The sequence below is a fragment of the Dermacentor silvarum genome, chromosome 2 (assembly GCF_013339745.2).
Source record: "Dermacentor silvarum isolate Dsil-2018 chromosome 2, BIME_Dsil_1.4, whole genome shotgun sequence".
Classification (NCBI taxonomy): Eukaryota; Metazoa; Arthropoda; class Arachnida; order Ixodida; family Ixodidae; genus Dermacentor; species Dermacentor silvarum.
In genome coordinates, this window is record NC_051155.1 from 183728959 (window position 1) to 183749712 (window position 20754).

At 50.3% G+C, this 20754-nt stretch overlaps 1 protein-coding gene across 3 annotated transcripts in view; it reads right to left on the minus strand.

Annotated features, from left to right (window-relative positions):
* The window catches only part of LOC119442268 (sodium-coupled monocarboxylate transporter 1-like), a 72241-nt gene that overhangs the window by 5604 nt on the left and 45883 nt on the right, over positions 1–20754 (minus strand). For all 3 annotated transcript variants that reach the window (XM_037707080.2, XM_037707079.2, XM_037707078.2), the window contains 6 exons: positions 15924–16033; positions 7995–8062; positions 5280–5366; positions 3782–3957; positions 1591–1694; positions 476–558 (listed from right to left, as the gene is read on the minus strand). In XM_037707080.2, the coding sequence (XP_037563008.1) occupies positions 476–558; positions 1591–1694; positions 3782–3957; positions 5280–5366; positions 7995–8062; positions 15924–16033 (628 nt within the window). The remainder of the gene's footprint in view (positions 1–475; positions 559–1590; positions 1695–3781; positions 3958–5279; positions 5367–7994; positions 8063–15923; positions 16034–20754) is intronic.

Genomic DNA, 20754 nt, shown 5'->3' on the forward strand with positions numbered 1-20754 from the left:
GCGCCATTTGAACGGCCCTCAATGGCTCCGAAGACAACGAGCCGAAGCGGTGACATGCATAAACAACAAGTGATGCTGGTGCGATCTCAGTGCTTTAGAGCGATGAAAGCTTATTGGTACCAAGCTCCTTGTATCACTTCTGGCTCGGATAACGACAGCTCCTTTATGGTTTCGATTGGGACACCGGCGGGTAAACCTGCTCTGCTATTATGTACCTGGATAACGTTTTAAGAAATACATCGTAAATCGGTTTACCAAATAAATGGGTCACTCTCAATTTTTTTCGCGGTCGTCTTAAAAATTTTCCACCTAGACATCGCCCACCACCCGTTTCTTGGGCAATTACGCCTACTGACGATGTTGGGCGATGACTCGAGACATTAGGGTAGTACATTTTCGGGAACATAAAACGTATGTGCGCCCGACGCGCGACATCGGACGTTGAAGACAAATGTCACCGGCAAATGAGACTCACCTTGAGAAGTTTTGCCTTAGCCCAGAGTCGGAGGAAGACCTCACTCGTGAGGGGGATGTGTTTAGCAGTGTTCTTGTTGCCTCCTGCGTTGAGATGCACATAAGACAAGTGTGGCTGCAACTTGAGCAAACAAACTCGAAACACTGCAGTCCTTCAGAAAGACGCCGCCGCTAGTAACTTATGTCCGAAACTCGTGCGTACGTCGCAAAGGTAGCCGGAGTGATTCAAAACACCATTGCACAACGTTGCGGTTACACCATGCACTAAGGATTATAAGATGAAGTACTGCAGCCCTAACAGAGTAGACGAACAAAGTCGCACTTATACGACAAACACCGGTGCCGGAATTCGACCCTGTTCATTCATGGAATCGTGAAGTCCGTACGCAGAAATGTCCAATCAGAATAACAATGTATGCTTTATTTCCGAGGTAGGGGAACGGAGGGGGGGCATTGTATGTTTTGCCCACTGTTTGTCTGTAGCTTATATTTTGTTGGTGTTCTATCTGTCCTTAGCAGACCTCCAAAGTCTATCACATTGCTGTCACTTGATGTAAACGTATTATCAACACAACTTCAAACAGGAACATGTCTGAACAGACTGAACCGGGCCTTTTTTGTGTCTGTGTCCGTCAGAGCACTTAAGGCACTTGCATAATTTGTTCTCTGGAGACTATAACGCTGAAGTGCTGCAGGACGTTTGGCGATAACATATCAAGAGATACAGCAGCACCACATACCCATATAACATCCTGTAAGAGTGTTCTGGTTTATTTTTTTCCGGTTCGCATTTCAGTGGCGCATGTAATCGGCATAGCGATGACTAAGTTTTGCTCGCTTTGTTGGCATGGACATCGTGTCCGTTAGGTGCAGTATGTTTTTGACCCGAAATAATACTATCTATTCAGCTCGTTATGCGTAAGTTAGGAATCAGCTAGCGCAAGACAGGGGTAATTGGAGATCGCAGGGAGGCCTTCGTCCTGCAGTGGACATAAATATAGGCTGATGATGATTTAACTCGCCCGTTATTTCTTTCTTTTGTTATTTCTTCCTTTCTTGTGTTTCTCTATCTCTCTTATATCTTTATTTCTTGAGAAATGCTATGACATTACCAACCTGTGGCGGCGCTGACTGTGAGTCCAATGGCGATGGTCAACAGGGCAGCTATGAGGCCGCTCCAATAGCTGGACAGCAGGTAGAGCGGGAAGACGTCACGCTTGCTGTATGGTACCCGTGGTGAATGAAAAAGAAAAGAAGTTACACCGTTTATTTCAACTGAGGTAAATGTTTTTGAGGCAGCAAAGCGAACAGAGTAAACTGACTTTTTTTTTTTCGGCAACACAACACATGTATATGGGTGGTCGTGAAGAAGTTCGTGTTACGCACAATTAGCAGCCTAATAACAAAATAATTTCTTGGGAAGTTTCTTAGATGTATAATAGTACCCTAGAGTGCATATTTTGAAGCTGGAACCAGCCAGTGCCTGCCGAGGAACACTCTAGTCCAGCGTCGCTCGAGTTTCTGCAAAGCGTTACCAGATGGAGTAAGATGTTACTGTCGAGCAACTATGCGGCATGCGTGATGCGAGCGTGTGTGTGACGAATTCGGTGGCGATGGCATAACGACTGATTTATTGCACCTGCGGTATTGAAACTTGTTCCGCTAAACCTTGCCGGGGCCCGAAGGATAGCGTACTGGTACACTGGGCGGATCGCAAGGCGTTCTGGATCTGAACTGCGCCCCACTAGGGCGCTTATAGCATTTCTACGGGATACGGACCTCAACGAGACTCTGTAAATAACTTTCGTGCAAGTGACATTGATGGAAGTGCTGCTCCAATTTCTCCAAAGAGAAATACTGCTACATGCTGCTCCAAATTGTAATTTTTGTTCGTAACTAGCTGCTCCGAATCTGCTCCGGAATGGCGCTGGGAAATTCGATCTCATACTCATTACCAACTGCTGCCGTGGCAGCTCTGATATGTGACTGATTACTTTTACATTGTGATGCTCAGTTTTATCGGCTTTGATTTCATTCTACCAGCAAGAACTGGCATTTTAAGTATATAGCTCATTTAGCTGTATTTTTGAACTTGACAGGCAGACTATTTTGGCGAAATGTGAATGTGACTGAGATTACTCGCTCTCATATCGATTATCAACTGCTGCTTTGGCAACTGTAATATGTAATTGTGATTACTTTTATAATGTAGTGCTCAGCTTTACCGATTTTATCTCATTTCTGCCACAAGTGCTGGTATTTTAAATAGGTAGCTCATTTTACTGCGCATTCGATAACCATCCAACTTCTTAAATGTTTGTTTCCTGCAATTTGCGTTGATTATTGTATGTGCAATATGTTTCATAATGAATATTAATATTTATGAGACGCTTCGGTGATGCTTTTTACTCCAGGAGCCGTATGGCACATTTTGCGATCTGCATCCATCCGATCTGCATTTTGCGATCCTAATCTTTTTTTTTTTTTTACAAAACTTGTCTATCTACCTTGTATCGTTCCCTATGCCTGTAACGGATCCGGTCATATCAATTTCTTCCTGCTTTTTTTTTCACCAATACAATAATGTTTCTTATTAAGTAGCGCCACCTGGCGTAGAACGCAAAACGCTTGCAGTGCTTGCACAAAGGCTCCCTAACAACGCTAGGCTATAGACGCGATATCTGGTGTACACGACAGGAAAGAACGCATGATGCCACGGGAACATAGACTCAAAAACGCGAAGAGGTAGGTAAAGAATGATTTGAATGAGAAAAGCGGGAGCGTTGTGCACTTCGACGACTGCCCATGGAGGAGACAAGAGAGAAAAATGTGTGCAACCGCGCCGTTCGACAACTGTTAACAGGCTCTGTTACCACTGGCTTACAGACAAGGTCTGCTTGTACAGTGACAGAGTAAGCTCCCGCCGCTGATATGGAAGAGTACGCAGCGCGCTTGCGAACCCGTCATCGCCCACTGCCGCGTTTCGCCACTGACAGGCTTGGCATTTTCTCGCAACGCACTTTTCAGTAAACGAACAGATGGTAGTGATCTATAGAGGGAAATGACGCTTAAATCCGCAACCCTTGAGGGAGCACGGCGAAGCGTTGAACAGACTTTCGGAAATGGGCTTCGCATGAGTTGAGGAAGCAGCGGCCGTGACAGCGTTCCGTGCACCATGTGGATCCGTGTGCCTGCCTTGCGCGTTCGTGTTAGCTCCGCCCACTGGTAATAACAGACACTGACATGGATACACTATTTTGCCGTAGGCTCTGCCCTCAGCCCCGCCCCTGTACTTTCATTGACGTACGCGGCGGCTGCAGCGGCTGCCATCTTTGATGCGAAGGTGGCAGCGAGCACCGTGGCGTTTCCGGGGCAGTGGTCGAGCGTCATCGGCATGACAGCTGGTCGGACGCCGTTGAAGAGCTTCCCCGTCAGCACCCACAGCTGGAAGGCCGTGGTAAGAGACGCCGACACCACGACGCCCTGCGATTGGACGCAGTTAGTTTAGTCACAGAACTGCAGAAGAACGCGTTCGTTGTACCTGGCGCGCATGGGTATATAATGAGTCGCACAATGCGCACTACGGTCTCCGCAGATTGTACTACTCTGAAAATCCTTCAATCCGACGTGCTATCACGGAGGATAAAAAACTAGTAATGTTCTAACAAGAGCGCGTGCGTTTTAACTGTATATGTTCAAGATCGCTTTGCCTCTTTTTCAAAGATTTAGTGCAGGTCTGCACATTATTACCAGCATTTTGAAAATTTCCAAATTCGCTCATCTGCTTCTGGGCGACGCAGTTCGGGAGCTGAAAGGAGCGGCTCTTTCATCGTAACTGCCGCACTGTCATTACGAAATGGCTGCAAGAAGGTCAATTTATAGGCCATCCCTCATCACCGTATAAAAATGGTAGAACATCCCGTCCGAAAGGACGAATGCAAGTGCATTCCGCCTCTCGTACGGCTATACACGGCAGCGGATTACCCTATTATCGTATAGTCCGCAAACTCGGCCCGGCTAAGACTTTCTATAATAGTTGTGACGCGTTTACGTGGTCCAGTGTTTTTTTTTTTTTTTTTTTCACTTTGGCGGGTTAGTTTGGTTGTGCTTTTATGTGATATACACAAGGTGGCGCGACTCGTCGGAAGAAAGATTTCTTAAATATTGTGATTAGGCTTATATAATATCAAGCGATAGCTGATGACATGCCGTTTTTCACTATTATTTAGACCAGCATGGCTCTAGCAATTAATGTGCGCTCACGAAGCCGTCTTGTTTTGAGTAGACTTTTCCACACCTTCTGGCACATCTTTAGTTACATAGCCTATTTTGTACTTTTCCTCCCTTAGCGAAGCCACCCGGGTATGCATTGGTTAACCTTCCTGTTATCCCCCCCCCCCCCTTACTTTGTCGTCTATTTTTATTATTCTAACCTCTGTAGTATATTTTCGTCCATGCCCAGGCTGGAGTACACGCGCACTTGTCAAGAACGCGCGGCCGTGCACAATACCGGCAGTGGTTCATCCCGATTCTGAGTGTCCCATGTGCGCTATTCTCAATATACGGTATGAATTCGATTTTTGGGGGGATTTCACGGAGAACGTAATCATTAGTGAAGACCAAAAATGATGAATATATGTTGTTCTTACGGTTCTTACGAGTTACAAAAAATATCTATGTTCGTTAAAAACACTAAGTGCAGCATAAGCGTACACTCATTAACTTCGTTATTAATCTTAACCCAGTCGTGCAATGTTGGCTGCGAAGTCGTAAATATATACTGCAACAAACTCTTAGATACTTGCCTTTGTATTGGCCCACGGGAAAGCCAGTGCCAGCAGATAGATGCCGACGAATGGTCCCGAAGCACTGCTGTGCATCACCATGAATACCTGCGGTAGCGTTAAGGCAACACTTTTAAAAGTTTCTTTGCGAACCTCGCCGGGTTATGTGACCGTGGCTGCGGCCTGGCTATTCTGTTGCCGAATAGACTAACCAATCAGAGAGGAGCACGCGCGCATCCGCGGAGAATTAAGAGACCACAAACAACGGAGGCGTACAAAAACAAATTTTCCGGTAGTTAATCGGAAAGTTTGATGATGGGAATTAATTGTGTGTGTGTGTGTGTGTGTGTGTGTGTGTGTGTGTGTGTGTGTGTGTGTGTGTGTGTGTGTGTGTGTGTGTGTGTGTGTGTGTGTGTGTGTGTGTGTGTGTGGTGTGTGTGTGTGTGTGTGTGTGTGTGTGTGTGTGTGTGGTGTGTTGTGTGTGTGTGTGTGTTGTGTGTGTGTGTGTGTGTGTGTGTGTGTGTGTGTGTGTGTGTGTGTGTGTGTGTGTGTGTGTGTGTGTGTGTGTGTGTGTGTGTGTGTGTGTGTGTGTGTGTGTGTGTGTTGTGTGTGTGTGTGTGTGTGTGTGTGTGGTGTGTGTGTGTGTTGTGTGTGTGTGTGTGTGTGTGTGTGTGTGTGTGTGTGTGTGTGTGTGTTTGCTGTGTGGTGTGTGTGTTGTGTGTGGTGTGTGTGGTGTGTGTGTGTGTTGTGTGTGTGTGTGTGTGTGTGTGTGTGTGTGTGTGTGTGTTGTGTGTCGTGTGTGGTGTGTGGTGTGTGTGTGTGTCGTGTGTGGTGTGTGTGTGTGTGTGTGTGTGTGTGTGTGTGTGTGTGTGTGGTGTGTGTGTGTGTGTGTGTGTGTGTGTGTGTGTTGTGTGTGTGTGTGTGTGTGTGTGTGTGTGTGTGTGTGTGTGTGGTGTGTGTGTGTGTGTGTGTGTGTGTGTGGTGTGTGTGTGGTGTGTGTGTGACGCCGACGGCAGAAATATGCTTTGGAGTGTCCATATAATTGCTATCGCAATAAAAGTAGTAGGAAAGGGAAGGACAAGTAGTAGGTCATGTACACACACGACAAACTTAGCTTACCCCCTTTTTCTCGACAGGGGAAAGGCTGTTGACTTCTTTTAGATTCTTTTGTTTTAGTGCGACCTGGCGTCTTCTTTTTTCCTGTTCCTGCGTGTCTGTTCGGTTCCTACTGGCACACACTACTCTTTGTTGCCTTTTATTGCGATAGCAATTATATGGACACTTCAACCGGATTTCTGCCGTCGGCGTCGCCGTCGCCGTCGCCGTCGCCGTGAGGTTCCGTATAGATAAAATCTTCACCGCGCGCCGTATGCCCGAGCGCAAGCGTGCTGCGACGCACGCTATCACGGAGAGCGAACGCACTCAATCCCCCACGCGCACGCAACGAAGCGGGAAGCCAGCGCCGGAGGGAGCCGGGGGGGGGGGGGGGGGGGCGCTTCTGCTGTGCCAACAACCGCGCTCGTCGCTCGGCCGCACAGTCTCTTATCTCTCCCGCGCGCAAGCAAGGAAGCGGGAAGCCAGCGCCGGAGGAAGCGGGGGGGGGGGGGGGGGGGGGGCGCACTTTTCTTCTGCCAACAACCGCGCTCGTCGCTCGCCGCACCGTCTCTTATCTCCACACGGCTCTGACCTTTATGAGCCGTGCATTCGCGGCTCAGTTCCTGTTGAAGCGATAGACCGCACGTACCTTCGCCCGCAGCGGCGTATGCTTGCTGCCAGCGTTTTGACCGTCGTTGTCTGCAGTCATTCAGTGTGATCTCTTCATGTTTGTTTGTGCGCGCTCACACCACGCTTGTTCATTCAGTTAGTAATAGTCGGGTCACATTTTCCAACGCACGCTACACATGTAATGCTGCCCGGATCGGCAGTGCAGCGCTACAGGTGTGTCCCTTCGCACGCGCGCTGCCCACGGGAAGCGCTTCTCATCAACACCACCGTTTCACACGCGCCTTCTCGTGGTCATCGAGTCTCTCTTCATGTCGGTCTACTTACGCCGCAGCACACTTGCTTACTTAATCAGCTCATGTTTACTACAATTCATATTGTTACCAAAGCCGCTCACCTTACTTCGTATGACATTGCTGTGTTGCTATCGCATTCATTGCTTCGCCCTTAGGGCGAAACTGTGACATTTTTTTTTTATTTAGACTGTGTGGCCTGTCATCTTGTTCATTCTTTCCTCTTTACCTTCCCTTCCTCTCTTCTACTTCTGTTTCTATCATCTCCTTCCTAAAGAGTAGGCAGGCGCCATTCCCCTCTTCGGTCTCTGCTGGCGAACTTGGGGCGCTTATCTGAATGTAGTCTTTACTACGGGTTTTGGCAATGACAAGTAAGTCCGGTGCCTGCGTGCGTGCGTGCGTGCGCGCGCGCGCGCGTGTGTGTGTGTGTGTGTGTGTGTGTGTGTGTGTGTGTGTGTGTGTGTGTGTGTGTGTGCGTGCGTGCGTGCGTGCGTGCGTGCGTGTGCGTGCGTGCGTGCGTGTGTGTGTGTGTGCGTGTGTGTGTGCGTGTGCGTGTGCGTGTGCGTGTGCGTGTGCGTGTGCGTGTGTGTGTGTGTGTGTGTGTGCGCGTGGGTGTGTCGTCTATTAACATGACTCATGATATGTATTCTCGAGTCAAATGTATTCCGGCTGTCTCCGGTAACGCAACAAAGAAGGGAAAGGCCACTTATATTTTGCTTACCCGCACTGCAGAACCAATGTACGGTATAGCCAGCGCCAGCGCAGTCATCAGCAGTCCGGAGGCAAAGGCTGGAAAAAGAACCGTGGAAACTGAATCACACGCAAGCGAGGAGCATACGGGAAAATACATTGCTGTGAAATACGTTGCTGTTATATGATCACTGCATGTACTGAGAGATTTGTACTAGTTGCTCGTCTTCAGAACTGCCCAAGAAGTGCTCAGAAACTATAGGAGTACCGGCACGCATCAATAAAACAGTGCTTCATAGTAACGGGACGCACTTTCATCATGTACTAATAAGAAAGTTACAAACTGGAAAAACGTTCCGGAAGAACCCATATCACGCTAACTGTCGACGGTAATGCGATTAGCATTCAAGCAATGTAGCGACACACCGCATTACTGAAGTCACGTTTACATAAAATATGTAGTGGTCATTCTGAGACTTCCGTTGCTTCGGCTACATGCGACACACACTGCCTGCAGTATCGGCTCACTCTGCTATGGCACTCGCTTCCAAAGGTTGCCCATGAACATGGCGGCATGACGACGACGCAGTAATGACGACGAAATGACGTAGAAGGAATGACGTCAATGGAACGACAAAGGCGGTATGACGACAATGAGATGACGGTTCTGAAATGATGACAATTGTATAACAGCACATCGCTACGACGAAGGCATGAGGAAAATTGGATGACGACGTGTGTATAAGACGACGATGGCATGACAACGGATGCATGACAACGATTGTCTAACGACTACGCAATGACGATGGTGGCATAACAACGGTAGAATAATCACGACTGAATGATGACAGCATGATGATGATAAAATAAAAATTCAGAGCCCTTCCACTGCTGTGAAGATGGAAGCCAGCGAAGGGGCGAATATATGGTGGGTGTGCTGTTGTGAATAATGCCCCCACGATGAGAATGGGCGTTGGGCGTTGGGCATCACCCAACCGTACATGTCTATCGTGAACACGTTCCGGATGAGAAATTCGCGTTGAAACCTGGCCGTCGCACCGGGGAAGTGTAGGGAAGGGAAGGGAGGAAGGAATGAAGGAACGAAGGAAGGAATGAAGGAAGGAATGAAGGAAGGAATGAATGAATGAAGGAAGGAAGGAAGGAATGAATGAAGAAAGGAAGGAATGAAGGAAGGAAGGAATGAAGGAATTAATGAAGGAAGGAAGGAATGAAGGAAGGAATGAAGAAAGGAAGGAATGAAGGAAGGAATGAAGTAAGGAAGGAAGGAAGGAAGGAATGAAGGAAGGAAGGAAGGACAGACGAACGGGCGGGCTCAAAACGCCCGAAGTAGGCAAAGAATGCTAATCGCATTAAAAAATAAGGAAATGACACTATTTACGCAGACGTTTAGCAAACTGCTCACCCTAACGAATAAGCTGTTTCTGCAGCTTAAATATGTATGTCGAAACATTTCGCATAAGCCTTAGTTGTTCTGAAACTGTTTATTAACAACATTTTCTGCCTTTATTTCAGCTCTGCCGTATGATATATTGACACGTATACATGCACGTTTGTCTTTCACCGGTGGCCACTTTCCACCGGCTAACAAATGTTAAACGTTATCGCTCGGCGCAGGACGCGCCTGTATCGGTAGTTTCTAGAACGTTATCGATGATTCTTTCCATTGCCTGTTTTCACCGACGCTTCTGTTATCTGATTGCATGACTGACGCGAATTGTCTAGAACTTTCTGGAAGACACGCGGGCATCTGGGATTAATCTGGAACCTTCGATGACTCAGGTATAAAAGCCGACGCGTTTCGCCGCTGATCAGATTTTCGACGATCGCCTACTGTGTTCGCCGCTATCGTTGTGCTTTGAGTGTAGCTTGCTTTTGTGGGCACAGGTTCGCCCAATAAACAACCAGTTTCGTCATACACAGTTTTGTGACTGTTTTCTCTACCGTCACTACTACGTGACATCTGGTGGAGGTGCTAGTTCGTTCATGCACCGAACGCCCCCGCAAAGCCGCGACCCAAGCCCGAAACCGGAGAACGAGACCAACGTCGCCAAGGACCAGCGAGCTAGCCGTAGGCAGCAAGGACTTGTGCCGGAGTTCGGACTTCTTCCCGAAAAGACCACTGCAATCAAGGCCAAGTCAACGACCAAAATGGCAGCACCAGCGTCCCCCATCCTGCTGCAGCAACCTCGGGAGCCACCGACTTTTCGTGGATCATCGGCTGAAGACCCTGAAACCTGGCTGGAGACATACGAGAGGACCGCGACGTTCAACAAATGGAGCGACGACGACAAGCTGCGCCATGTGTATTTTTCATTAGATGATGCTGCTCGGACCTGGTTTGAGAACAGAGAGACCACCCTGGTGACGTGGGACCTATTTCGTGAGAACTTCATGAGGACTTTCACGAATGTCGTGCGAAAAGAAAGGGCCGAAGTTTTATTAGAAACCAGAGTGCAATTGCCGAACGAGAACATCGCAATCTTCACGGAGGAGATGACTCGCCTCTTCCGCCACGCCGACCCCGATATGTCAGAGGAAAAGAAAGTTCGGTTCTTGATGCGGGGCGTCAAAGAGCATCTATTCACTGGATTGATGCGCAACCCGCCCAAGACTGTGGCAGAATTTGTTTCGGAGGCCACAACCATCGAGAAGACCCTTGAAATGCGAGCCAGGCAATACAACCGCCGTGCACTGACAAACTACGCCGAAGCTCAAGCTCTAGGCGCCGACGACCTGCACGAGACGATCAGAGCGGTTGTACGGGAAGAACTACAGAAATTATTCCCAAGATCGCATCCTCAGGTGACTTCAATCGCTGACATAGTTAAAGAAGAGGTTCAGCGATCACTAGAAGTGCCAGAAGTTCCGGTATCGCCTCAACCACAGCCGCAAGCGATGACCTACGCCGCCGTCGCCCGTCGTCAAGGCCCCCCTCCGCGCTCGCGCCAGGGCCCCGTAACGCCGCAGTTCCGTCGTCCACCGCCGCCGCCGCCAGCACGCCCGCCCGTCGCCCAGCGCAGCTCCCAGCGGAAGACGGACATTTGGCGCGCCCCCGACCACCGCCCGCTCTGCTATCACTGCGGGGAAGCCGGCCATGTCTACCGCCGATGCCCATACCGCGAGATGGGCCTACGAGGGTTCGCCGTCAACGCGCCACGTCCACAGCTTGGCGAGCGACCACGTGACATCGCCGACTACCTTGCCGGAGCCCAGTGGCAACCACGACGGCCCTCACGCTCGCCGTCACCAGGCCGCTACATCTCGCCGCATCGCCGCCTGTATGCCGGCCCAACCCGGGGCCGATCTCCCAGCCCATACCCGGGAAACTAAAAGCAGCAACCGATGGAGGTGCGGTTGCTGTACGACGCAATGCCGAAGATCCTCCGCCGCCGACGACGACGACGATTCGCGAATCATCACGACGAGATATCAGCACGCCGCCTAGCAACAGCCTTGACAACACTTCGCCGCCGAACGAAGACCTTCCGACGCGACGTAGCAGCAGCACAGCAAGCCGACGCAGCCGTGATCCGACGCCACGAATTAACCGCAACGCCAGACGCCGGTCTACCGATCTAGACGTGCTCATCGATGGCCATAACGTCACCGCTCTCGTCGACACTGGAGCCGACTATTCCGTCTTCAGTGGCCCGTTCGCCGCCAAGTTGAAGAAGGTGAAAACAGCCTGGAAAGGACCCGATGTCCGGACAGCGGGAGGCCACCTAATAACGCCGACTGGAATCTGCACAGCGCGAGTCACGGTAAACAACCGCACTTACCCGGCGAGCTTCGTAATCCTGCAGCACTGCTCCAGGGATGTCATCCTAGGCATGGACTTTCTAAATCAACACGGTGCAGTCATCGACTTAAGGTCCAGGTCGATAACGCTTTCAACGCACAACGCGATACCACCGGATACAAGCATAAGTTACCATGCCTTGAATGTGCTTGAAGAACAAGTCACCGTTCCGCCTCGCTCCAGCGTAATGATTTCCGTCGGTACCGTAGTGCCTGCAGACATGGAGGGCGTCATCGAGGGCGATCATCACTTGCTGCTCGACCGTGAAATTTGCGTCGCTAGAGGCATAGCTGAGCTACGTGCAGGGAAAGCAAGGGTGATGCTCACGAACTTCAGCCCCGAATACAAGCACATTAACAAAGGCACCACGGTCGCCTACATCGACGAAATAGTACAAGCCAGCAGTGCGTTCGCCTTCACGGATTCCAGTGCACCTGCAACGACGACAATAGTACCTGAACCAACTTTCGACGTCAATCAGAACCTTCCCAGGCACAAGAAAGAACAACTAAAGGCTCTGCTCCTGCAATACGAGGACTGCTTCTCGTCGTCGTCAAAAGTTCGACAAACCCCTGTCGCCAAGCACCGCATCATAACCGACGAAAATGTCCGGCCACTCCGTCAGAGCCCGTACCGAGTTTCGGCGCGCGAACGGGAGGCCATAAGGCAACAAGTCGACGAAATGCTACGCGACGACATCATCCAGCCGTCCAAGAGTCCGTGGTCGTCCCCCGTGGTGTTAGTGAAGAAGAAGGATGGAACCCTACGTTTCTGCGTCGATTATCGTCGCCTCAACAAAATCACGAAGAAGGACGTATACCCCCTCCCACGGATTGACGACGCCTTGGATCGACTCTACAACGCAAAGTATTTTTCGTCGATGGACCTCAAAACCGGCTACTGGCAAATCGAAGTCGACGAGAGGGACCGGGAGAAGACGGCCTTTATAACACCAGACGGACTGTTCGAGTTCAAGGTCATGCCGTTTGGTCTTTGCTCGGCGCCTGCCACTTTCCAACGTGTCATGGATACAGTACTGGCAGGCTTGAAGTGGCAGACTTGCCTCGTCTATTTGGACGACGTCGTTGTGTTTGCCTCAAGCTTCGAGGAACACCTCCGGCGCCTTGAAACAGTTCTTCAAGCAATCAAGACCTCCGGCCTCACGTTGAAGCCAGAAAAGTGCCGCTTCGCATACGAGGAGCTCTTGTTTTTGGGCCACGTCATCAACAAGTCTGGAGTGCGCCCCGACCCTCAGAAAACTGCGGCCATCTCCAACTTTCCTGCGCCTGCTGACAAGAAGGCAGTGCGTAGATTTCTTGGACTGTGCGCCTATTACAGGCGCTTCGTCAAGAATTTTTCACGGATCGCTGAGCCACTGACGTATCTCACGAAGGCCGACGTCGAGTTCAAGTGGGAGACGCCGCAAGTCGAAGCATTTGAAGAACTGAAGCGACGCCTGCAATCGCCGCCAATACTTGCGCACTTCGACGAAAATGCCGATACCGAAGTCCACACCGACGCAAGCAGCGTAGGACTCGGCGCCGTGCTTGTGCAGAGGACTGACGGACTAGAAAGGGTTGTAAGTTACGCTAGCCGGTCGCTATCGAAGGCGGAAGCAAATTATTCCACAACAGAAAAGGAGTGCCTCGCCATCATCTGGGCAACATCTAAGTTTCGCCCCTACCTCTATGGCAGGCCCTTTAAAGTTGTAAGCGACCACCACGCCTTGTGTTGGCTAGCTAACTTGAAGGATCCTTCAGGTCGCCTCGCACGATGGAGCCTGAGACTTCAAGCATTCGACATCACCGTCGTTTACAAATCCGGGCGAAAGCACGCTGACGCCGATTGTTTGTCTCGCGCCCCCGTCGAACCGCCGCCACAAGACGACCAGGATGACGACACTTTCTTGGGACCCATCAGTGCCGACGAATTCGCCGAACAACAGCGAGCCGACCCGGAACTAAGGAGCCTTGTAGACTACCTGGAAGGCAAGATCGTCATTGTGCCGAAGGCGTTCAGGCGAGGATTGGCATCGTTCTTCTTGCAAAACGACATTCTCCTAAAGAAGAACTTCTCGCCTCTCCGAGCCAACTACCTCCTCGTGGTACCCTCAGCATTGCGTCCAGAGGTTCTGCAAGCTCTCCATGACGACACAACGGCTGGACATCTCGGTTTTTCCCGCACTCTCGCGAGGATACAAGAGAAATACTACTGGCCTCGCCTCTCTGCTGACGTCGCCCATTACGTAAGGACATGCCGAGACTGTCAGCGACGCAAAACACCGCCGACAAGGCCAGCCGGGCTTCTACAGCCGATCGAGCCACCTCGCCGACCGTTCCAGCAGATCGGGATGGACTTACTGGGGCCTTTTCCGACGTCGACGTCCGGGAATAAATGGATCATCGTAGCTACGGACTACCTCACCCGCTACGCCGAAACAAAAGCCTTGCCCAAAGGCAGTGCCGACGAGGTAGCCCGATTCTTCGTTGAGAACATCCTCCTGCGTCACGGTGCCCCGGAAGTCGTCATCACCGACAGAGGTACGGCCTTCACGGCTGAACTAACTCAAGCCATCCTGCGATACAGCCAGACAAGCCATCGCCGCACCACCGCCTACCACCCGCAGACGAATGACCTCACCGAGCGCCTAAATAAGACCATCGCCGACATGCTGGCAATGTACGTCGACGTCGAACACAAGACGTGGGATGCCATCCTTCCGTACGTGACCTTCGCATACAACACGGCCGTGCAAGAAACGACGCACATGGCGCCGTTCAACCTGGTCTACGGAAGGAACCCGGCAACGACACTTGACGCCATGCTACCGGACGTCGCTGACGAAGAAAATCTCCACGTTGCCACCTATTTGCAGCGTGCCGAAGAAGGTCGACAGCTCGCCCGCCTGCGCATCAAGAACCAGCAGAGAACCGACAGCCGACACTACAATCTTCGACGACGCTACGTCGAGTACCAGCCCGGAGACCGTGTTTGGGTCTGGACTCCGATACGCCGACGAGGACTTAGCGAGAAACTCTTACGTCGCTATTTCGGACCATATAAGATCATCCGACGTATTGGCGCACTGGACTATGAGGTCGTGCCAGACGGCATTTCGCAATCACAACGGCGCCGCGCACGACCCGAAGTCATCCATGTGGTGCGTCTTAAGCCTTTCTACGCCCGCTGACGAACTTAGGTACTTTGTTACTTTATTTTTTTTTTCTTTATTACGCGTGGTTTTGTTTACGCTTTCACATTTGTTTGTAGCATCGGGACGATGCTTTTTAAGGGGAGGGTATTGACACGTATACATGCACGTTTGTCTTTCACCGGTGGCCACTTTCCACCGGCTAACAAATGTTAAACGTTATCGCTCGGCGCAGGACGCGCCTGTATCGGTAGTTTCTAGAACGTTATCGATGATTCTTTCCATTGCCTGTTTTCACCGACGCTTCTGTTATCTGATTGCATGACTGACGCGAATTGTCTAGAACTTTCTGGAAGACACGCGGGCATCTGGGATTAATCTGGAACCTTCGATGACTCAGGTATAAAAGCCGACGCGTTTCGCCGCTGATCAGATTTTCGACGATCGCCGACTGTGTTCGCCGCTATCGTTGTGCTTTGAGTGTAGCTTGCTTTTGTGGGCACAGGTTCGCCCAATAAACAACCAGTTTCGTCATACACAGTTTTGTGACTGTTTTCTCTACCGTCACTACTACGTGACAATATCACATCGCAGTGATATAAGAGAGCTCGGCGCAACTCGTAAAGGCTGGCATGGGCTTCAGAGACCTACGTTGCTGACCAGTTCGCCACGCCGCACTGAAATGTCGAAGACAATGTCTCAGCTAGCTGTGCCACGTTGCGTAGCCCTTTATGAGCTACGGCATAGTTTCAAGTTATAGATGCTCATTTCCCGCACGGCATACCCAGATTTGAGTCCTGGCCGGGGTTTCAGTTATTACTTTGCATCGTGCGGCTTACATCGTGCACGTCTCCAAGTTCAATAATAAATATAGATGATATATAGGTAACGTGCACAGACGGCTATTTGCTGTAAATTGGTAATTGACAGCGCACGTGCTACTTCCCAGGTTGTGCTGTGGGTGAACGCCCTGTCAAAAGTGTGCTCACCGAGTCCTTTGGTGATCACGTTGACCCAGCGTTCTTCAATCTTCATGTATGGAGCCATCATGTCCACGTAGACGGTAGCCGCGAGCGAATTCACAGCGGAGGTCACGGTACTGCAAAAATATTGTCCCATGAGCTGCAAAAAGCCTGCTTCCAGAAGCAGGCTGTCGTACTGGCAGCTTCCTCCTGGTACCTAATGACAGATCATACGCCCTCTTCCCCCCTCTTCCCCCCCCCCCCATTCTGACTAGTTTATAGAATATATATTTTATATTTATTATTTAGCATATTTATTACTATACTATATATATAATATATTTAGATATTTAGCAACAAAATGACACTGAGATCTCAATTATAATGGGAAACAAAATTTAGATCCCCCTTTCCTCTTTATATTTCCATTACACTGGTCTTGCGACCAAGAAATAAAGTGCGACAAGATATATGAAAAAAAAATCCCGCTTTCTTTCACAGACTGTAAATCTCAAATCCTTAATCGTGAATCCTTTCTCTCAATTTGATTAATCGGTTTAGGAAGCGTCTACGATTTGTTCTCTAACTTCCTTTAGGACAACTAAAGAAGAGAGCTAGCCTAGTTGGTGCTGTTGCTGCTGCTGCGACATATTGTCTAGCGTTAAAACAAAAGAGCTTTTTTAACGAATAAATGAGAGGGGAGAAGACAGAGCGCGAGACATAAGTGGCGTCATACGGGAACCTATGCACACTCCGTCTTTTTGTACAAAGGTGTTCACGTTAAAATCAACAAAGGGTAGAAGAGATATCAAATCTAAACATTTACAGGAAATTTTCAACCGTAACACCGGCCACATTCTCGAATTTCAACGGACCACGCACTTAAAAAAATTGGAGGACGCCTAAACTTCGCCTTAAAAGAGTCAAACGCGATAGCATTATCGGGTCCCATTCGCATCGCATTTTTTTTTGAGTAGGCTTCACTGCAAAACAGGACGTGGGAAAGCCAGCTTACAAAGACCAAGCTTACACCGATCCCTTTAAAGTCGGCTACACTTTTAAACAGAAATGCATTGATGGGAAGGCGTTTTTACAAGGGCAATATAAGTCGTCTTATACTAAAAAATGAAGGCCCTAGGACCTTTTTTTATTATTTTATTAATTGTTTGCTATTGCCCCGACGCGCGCGTGTGTCCAAAACGCATTAAGCAGGCCAAGTTCAAATTTGACCTGCCGAGGATGCGAGCGCCATCTGGATAATATTTTCGCAAGTATAGCCTACCCGAGGGCGCCGCTGTTGCTATGGTAGAAATGCTGGCAAAAGGGGTTTGTTTTTTAGTTTCCTTCTAACAGAATTATGTTTCCTCGTACATTCAAATGAAAGTACGGCGCTACCATGTCTGTACGTTATGGTTAAGTCATACTTTACCATTTTATTGCGATAGCAATTATATGGACACTCAAAAGCAGATTTCTGCCGTCGGCGTCGGCCGTCGCCGTCGCCGTCGCCGTGAGGTTCCGTATGACGTCATTTGGAGATGAAATCGTCGCCGCGCGCCGAACGCTGTATGTGCGAGTGAAAGGGCGCGAGGGGCGCGTCTTTCACGGGGAGTGAACGCACGGCGGAGAACAAACGCGCGTTCTGCGCCGTGCTCGCTTAAGGGCTGCAGAAGTAGGCGTCTCTTTTCTCCTTTACAATCACCATATATGTAGAGCAAACGCGCCTTCTTCGGACGCGCGAGAGGCCGTGGGGGAGGGGGAGGGAAGGGAGGCGACGTTTAGCTGCGGCACCAAGTGCCTATTTATATCAGAGGCTCCAGCAACAGTCACCAACGCCGCACGCATTTTGAGCTAACGCGGGCAAAACGCCGATGGCGTCGACAACAGTTCTGCGTGTTGTTGCTACCAAAGCCGCTCACCTTACTTCGTATGACATTGCTGTGTTGCTATCGCATTCATTGCTTCGCCCTTAGGGCGAAACTGTGACATTTTTTCTGACGGATTTCGCTGAGAGAAATTCTATTTTTGTTCACTAACACCTTGCACCACATGGAGGGCCTGTGCGGTAGGGGTGGTTCGAAATGATTTTCTCCTGTACTGACGCCTTGCGCTACGCGGAGGGCCTGCGCGGTCGGGATGGTTCGCAATGATTTTCTCCGCCACTGACACCGACACCCACGCCGACGCCGCGGGTTTTCTGCGACGCGGGGCCCTTAAGGCCTCATTCACACAGCCGTCAAACGCTCCGTCACGTCACCGTCACGGCATCCGTTTTCGTCAGGGGAGAGGGTTTCCGAGTCGTTTTCCCCTCAAAAACGGCTCGCCGGCGACGCAGAGCGGTGCTCTACGTTTCCGTCGCCAGCACGGTGACGGATCCCCGCCCCTCAAATATCGACCAATCAGAAATTAAGAAGCCGACGCTAAATACAGCCATATTACAAAGCTGAAGCTGGCAACAGCAGCGGCGGCTGGTTTGTTTACATCCGTGCCAGCATTGGTTCCACGTGCGGCACGTCGAAAACTCAGCTGTGCGTTTCGGTGGGGCTCAAATGTGCGACATGGACCACGCCGATGGCCGAACTTGCGATTCCTGCACATTTTTCGCCCCGACGTACTTGTTCGTCGCCGAGCTTTGCGCCCTTGTTGCGGTCTCCGCTTGCAAGTCAAGAACAGCAGCAGAAAACCGCTCGGCATTGCGGAAGTCGCCTATTCGTACACTGCTCCGTCGCGCCTGCTGTGCGTTTTTTGACGTGACGGTGACGTGACGGAGCGTTTGACGGCTGTGTGAATGAGGCCTAACGCTATCGCGTTATTACGGTCTGTAACAGCATTGAACAACTCCGTCTGAGGAAGGGCGTAAAAGCTGTCGTCGACTTCAGTCGAAAAAATATAAAACTGTTCCCCTGTGTTTTTATGCGCGGGCAAGAACTGAATCACCTCGCTCGAATTGCGCACCAAAAAGGGCCCGTTGACAAACTCAAGGCGTTTTTTGAAAAAAATTTGCCCTGTCCTAGAATATTATTTCGTCACAGTTATTGCTCTCAGAAGCACATCGCTTTGTGAGTCTTAGCGGAAAAGAACAAGAATTTTTGTATCGGCCTTCTCAGAAGCTAATAATGACGAACAAAGTAGACGTACATACAAAAATGAACGCAAAATTTAATGAAGGAAGGCGTAAAGCCCGAGCCAAACAATTGGGGACAAAAACGATTCGACAATAACCCCCATAAAATAGACATAGACGCAGCACGCGACATTAGGGGACACGTTATTGTGACTGCTTCAAGACCCTCCGGAGACGCAAGAACCGTGACAAGTGCTTGGGTCCGCACGACCTGCACCAGCATGCACAGCGGTGGCGGCTGCAGTAGCCCTGGCAATAAAGACACGGCAGGGAGAAGACAGGCCCACCTACGTCCTCACGGACTCCCAGGCGGCCTGCCGACTGTTCCTCCACGGAATAATCCCCAGGATCGCCCTTAACATCTTCGGCGATCGACTAAGACGAGAACACCACATTGTATGGTGTCCGGGGCATGTTGGTGTCACCGGCAACACAGGGGCAGACGCTCTTGCTCGCGAGACTTCAATGCGAGCAAGGAATGACACCCCAATCGAAAACAACAAGCAAATACTAGCGTGCGGTGTCTTAGAACGTCAACGTCGTTCACGCAAGGAACTCGCCGCGCCAAACCCGCAGTTAACAGCGGAGGAGGTTCGACTATGCAAAAAAAAAAAAAATTGAGGACACTTTGTAAATTCCAAAGTTTTACTGTAAGCCTGTGGCCATTGTACTGACTATGCCATGTCTTTTTTATTGCGATAGCAATTATATGGACACTCAAAAGCAGATTTCTGCCGTCGGCGTCGCCGTCGCCGTCGCCGTCGCCGTCGCCGTGAGGTTCCGTATGACGTCATTTGGAGATGAAATCGTCGCCGCGCGCCGAACGCTGTACGTGCGAGTGAAAGGGCGCGAGGGGCGCGTCTTTCACGGGGAGTGAACGCACGGCGGAGAACAAACGCGCGTTCTGCGCCGTGCTCGCTTAAGGGCTGCAGAAGTAGGCGTCTCTTTTCTCCTTTACAATCACCATATATGTAGAGCAAACGCGCCTTCTTCGGACGCGCGAGAGGCCGTGGGGGAGGGGGAGGGAAGGGAGGCGACGTTTAGCTGCGGCACCAAGTGCCTATTTATATCAGAGGCTCCAGCAACAGTCACCAACGCCGCACGCATTTTGAGCTAACGCGGGCAAAACGCCGATGGCGTCGACAACAGTTCTGCGTGTTGTTTCTACCAAAGCCGCTCACCTTACTTCGTATGACATTGCTGTGTTGCTATCGCATTCATTGCTTCGCCCTTAGGGCGAAACTGTGACATTTTTTAATGTTAAACTTTTTTTTTTAGCATGACACTCCCAGTGGATGGGCACAGGCTTTTGCCGAACACACTTTGGAATTTACAAAGTGTCCTTCAATTTTTTTGACAAAGATTGACAAAGCGTGGTTTGAATACACGATGGACTGTTTATTCATGAATTCTTTGTGTCTGCTTTAATGCCCCATGAATTCCTTATGCTTGGCTAGGTCGACGTCTACGATAGCTGCCTTGTGATCACTGAAATGTACTGATATGTACTCGAGATCTTTGGTGGTTGGATATGTCTGGATATGCTATGCACCGCTATGCCATCACGTGATTGCTGAGAGAGTGTGAGGGGGAGAGGGCACAGCTGGCACCGTTCCAGGGCACGGACGGACGGACGGATGGTCGGACGCCGCCGCTGTGCCATCACGTGATTGCTGAGAGAGTGTAAGGGGGAGAGGCCGCAGCTGTGGCGGCGCAACTGTTGCTATGCGCTGC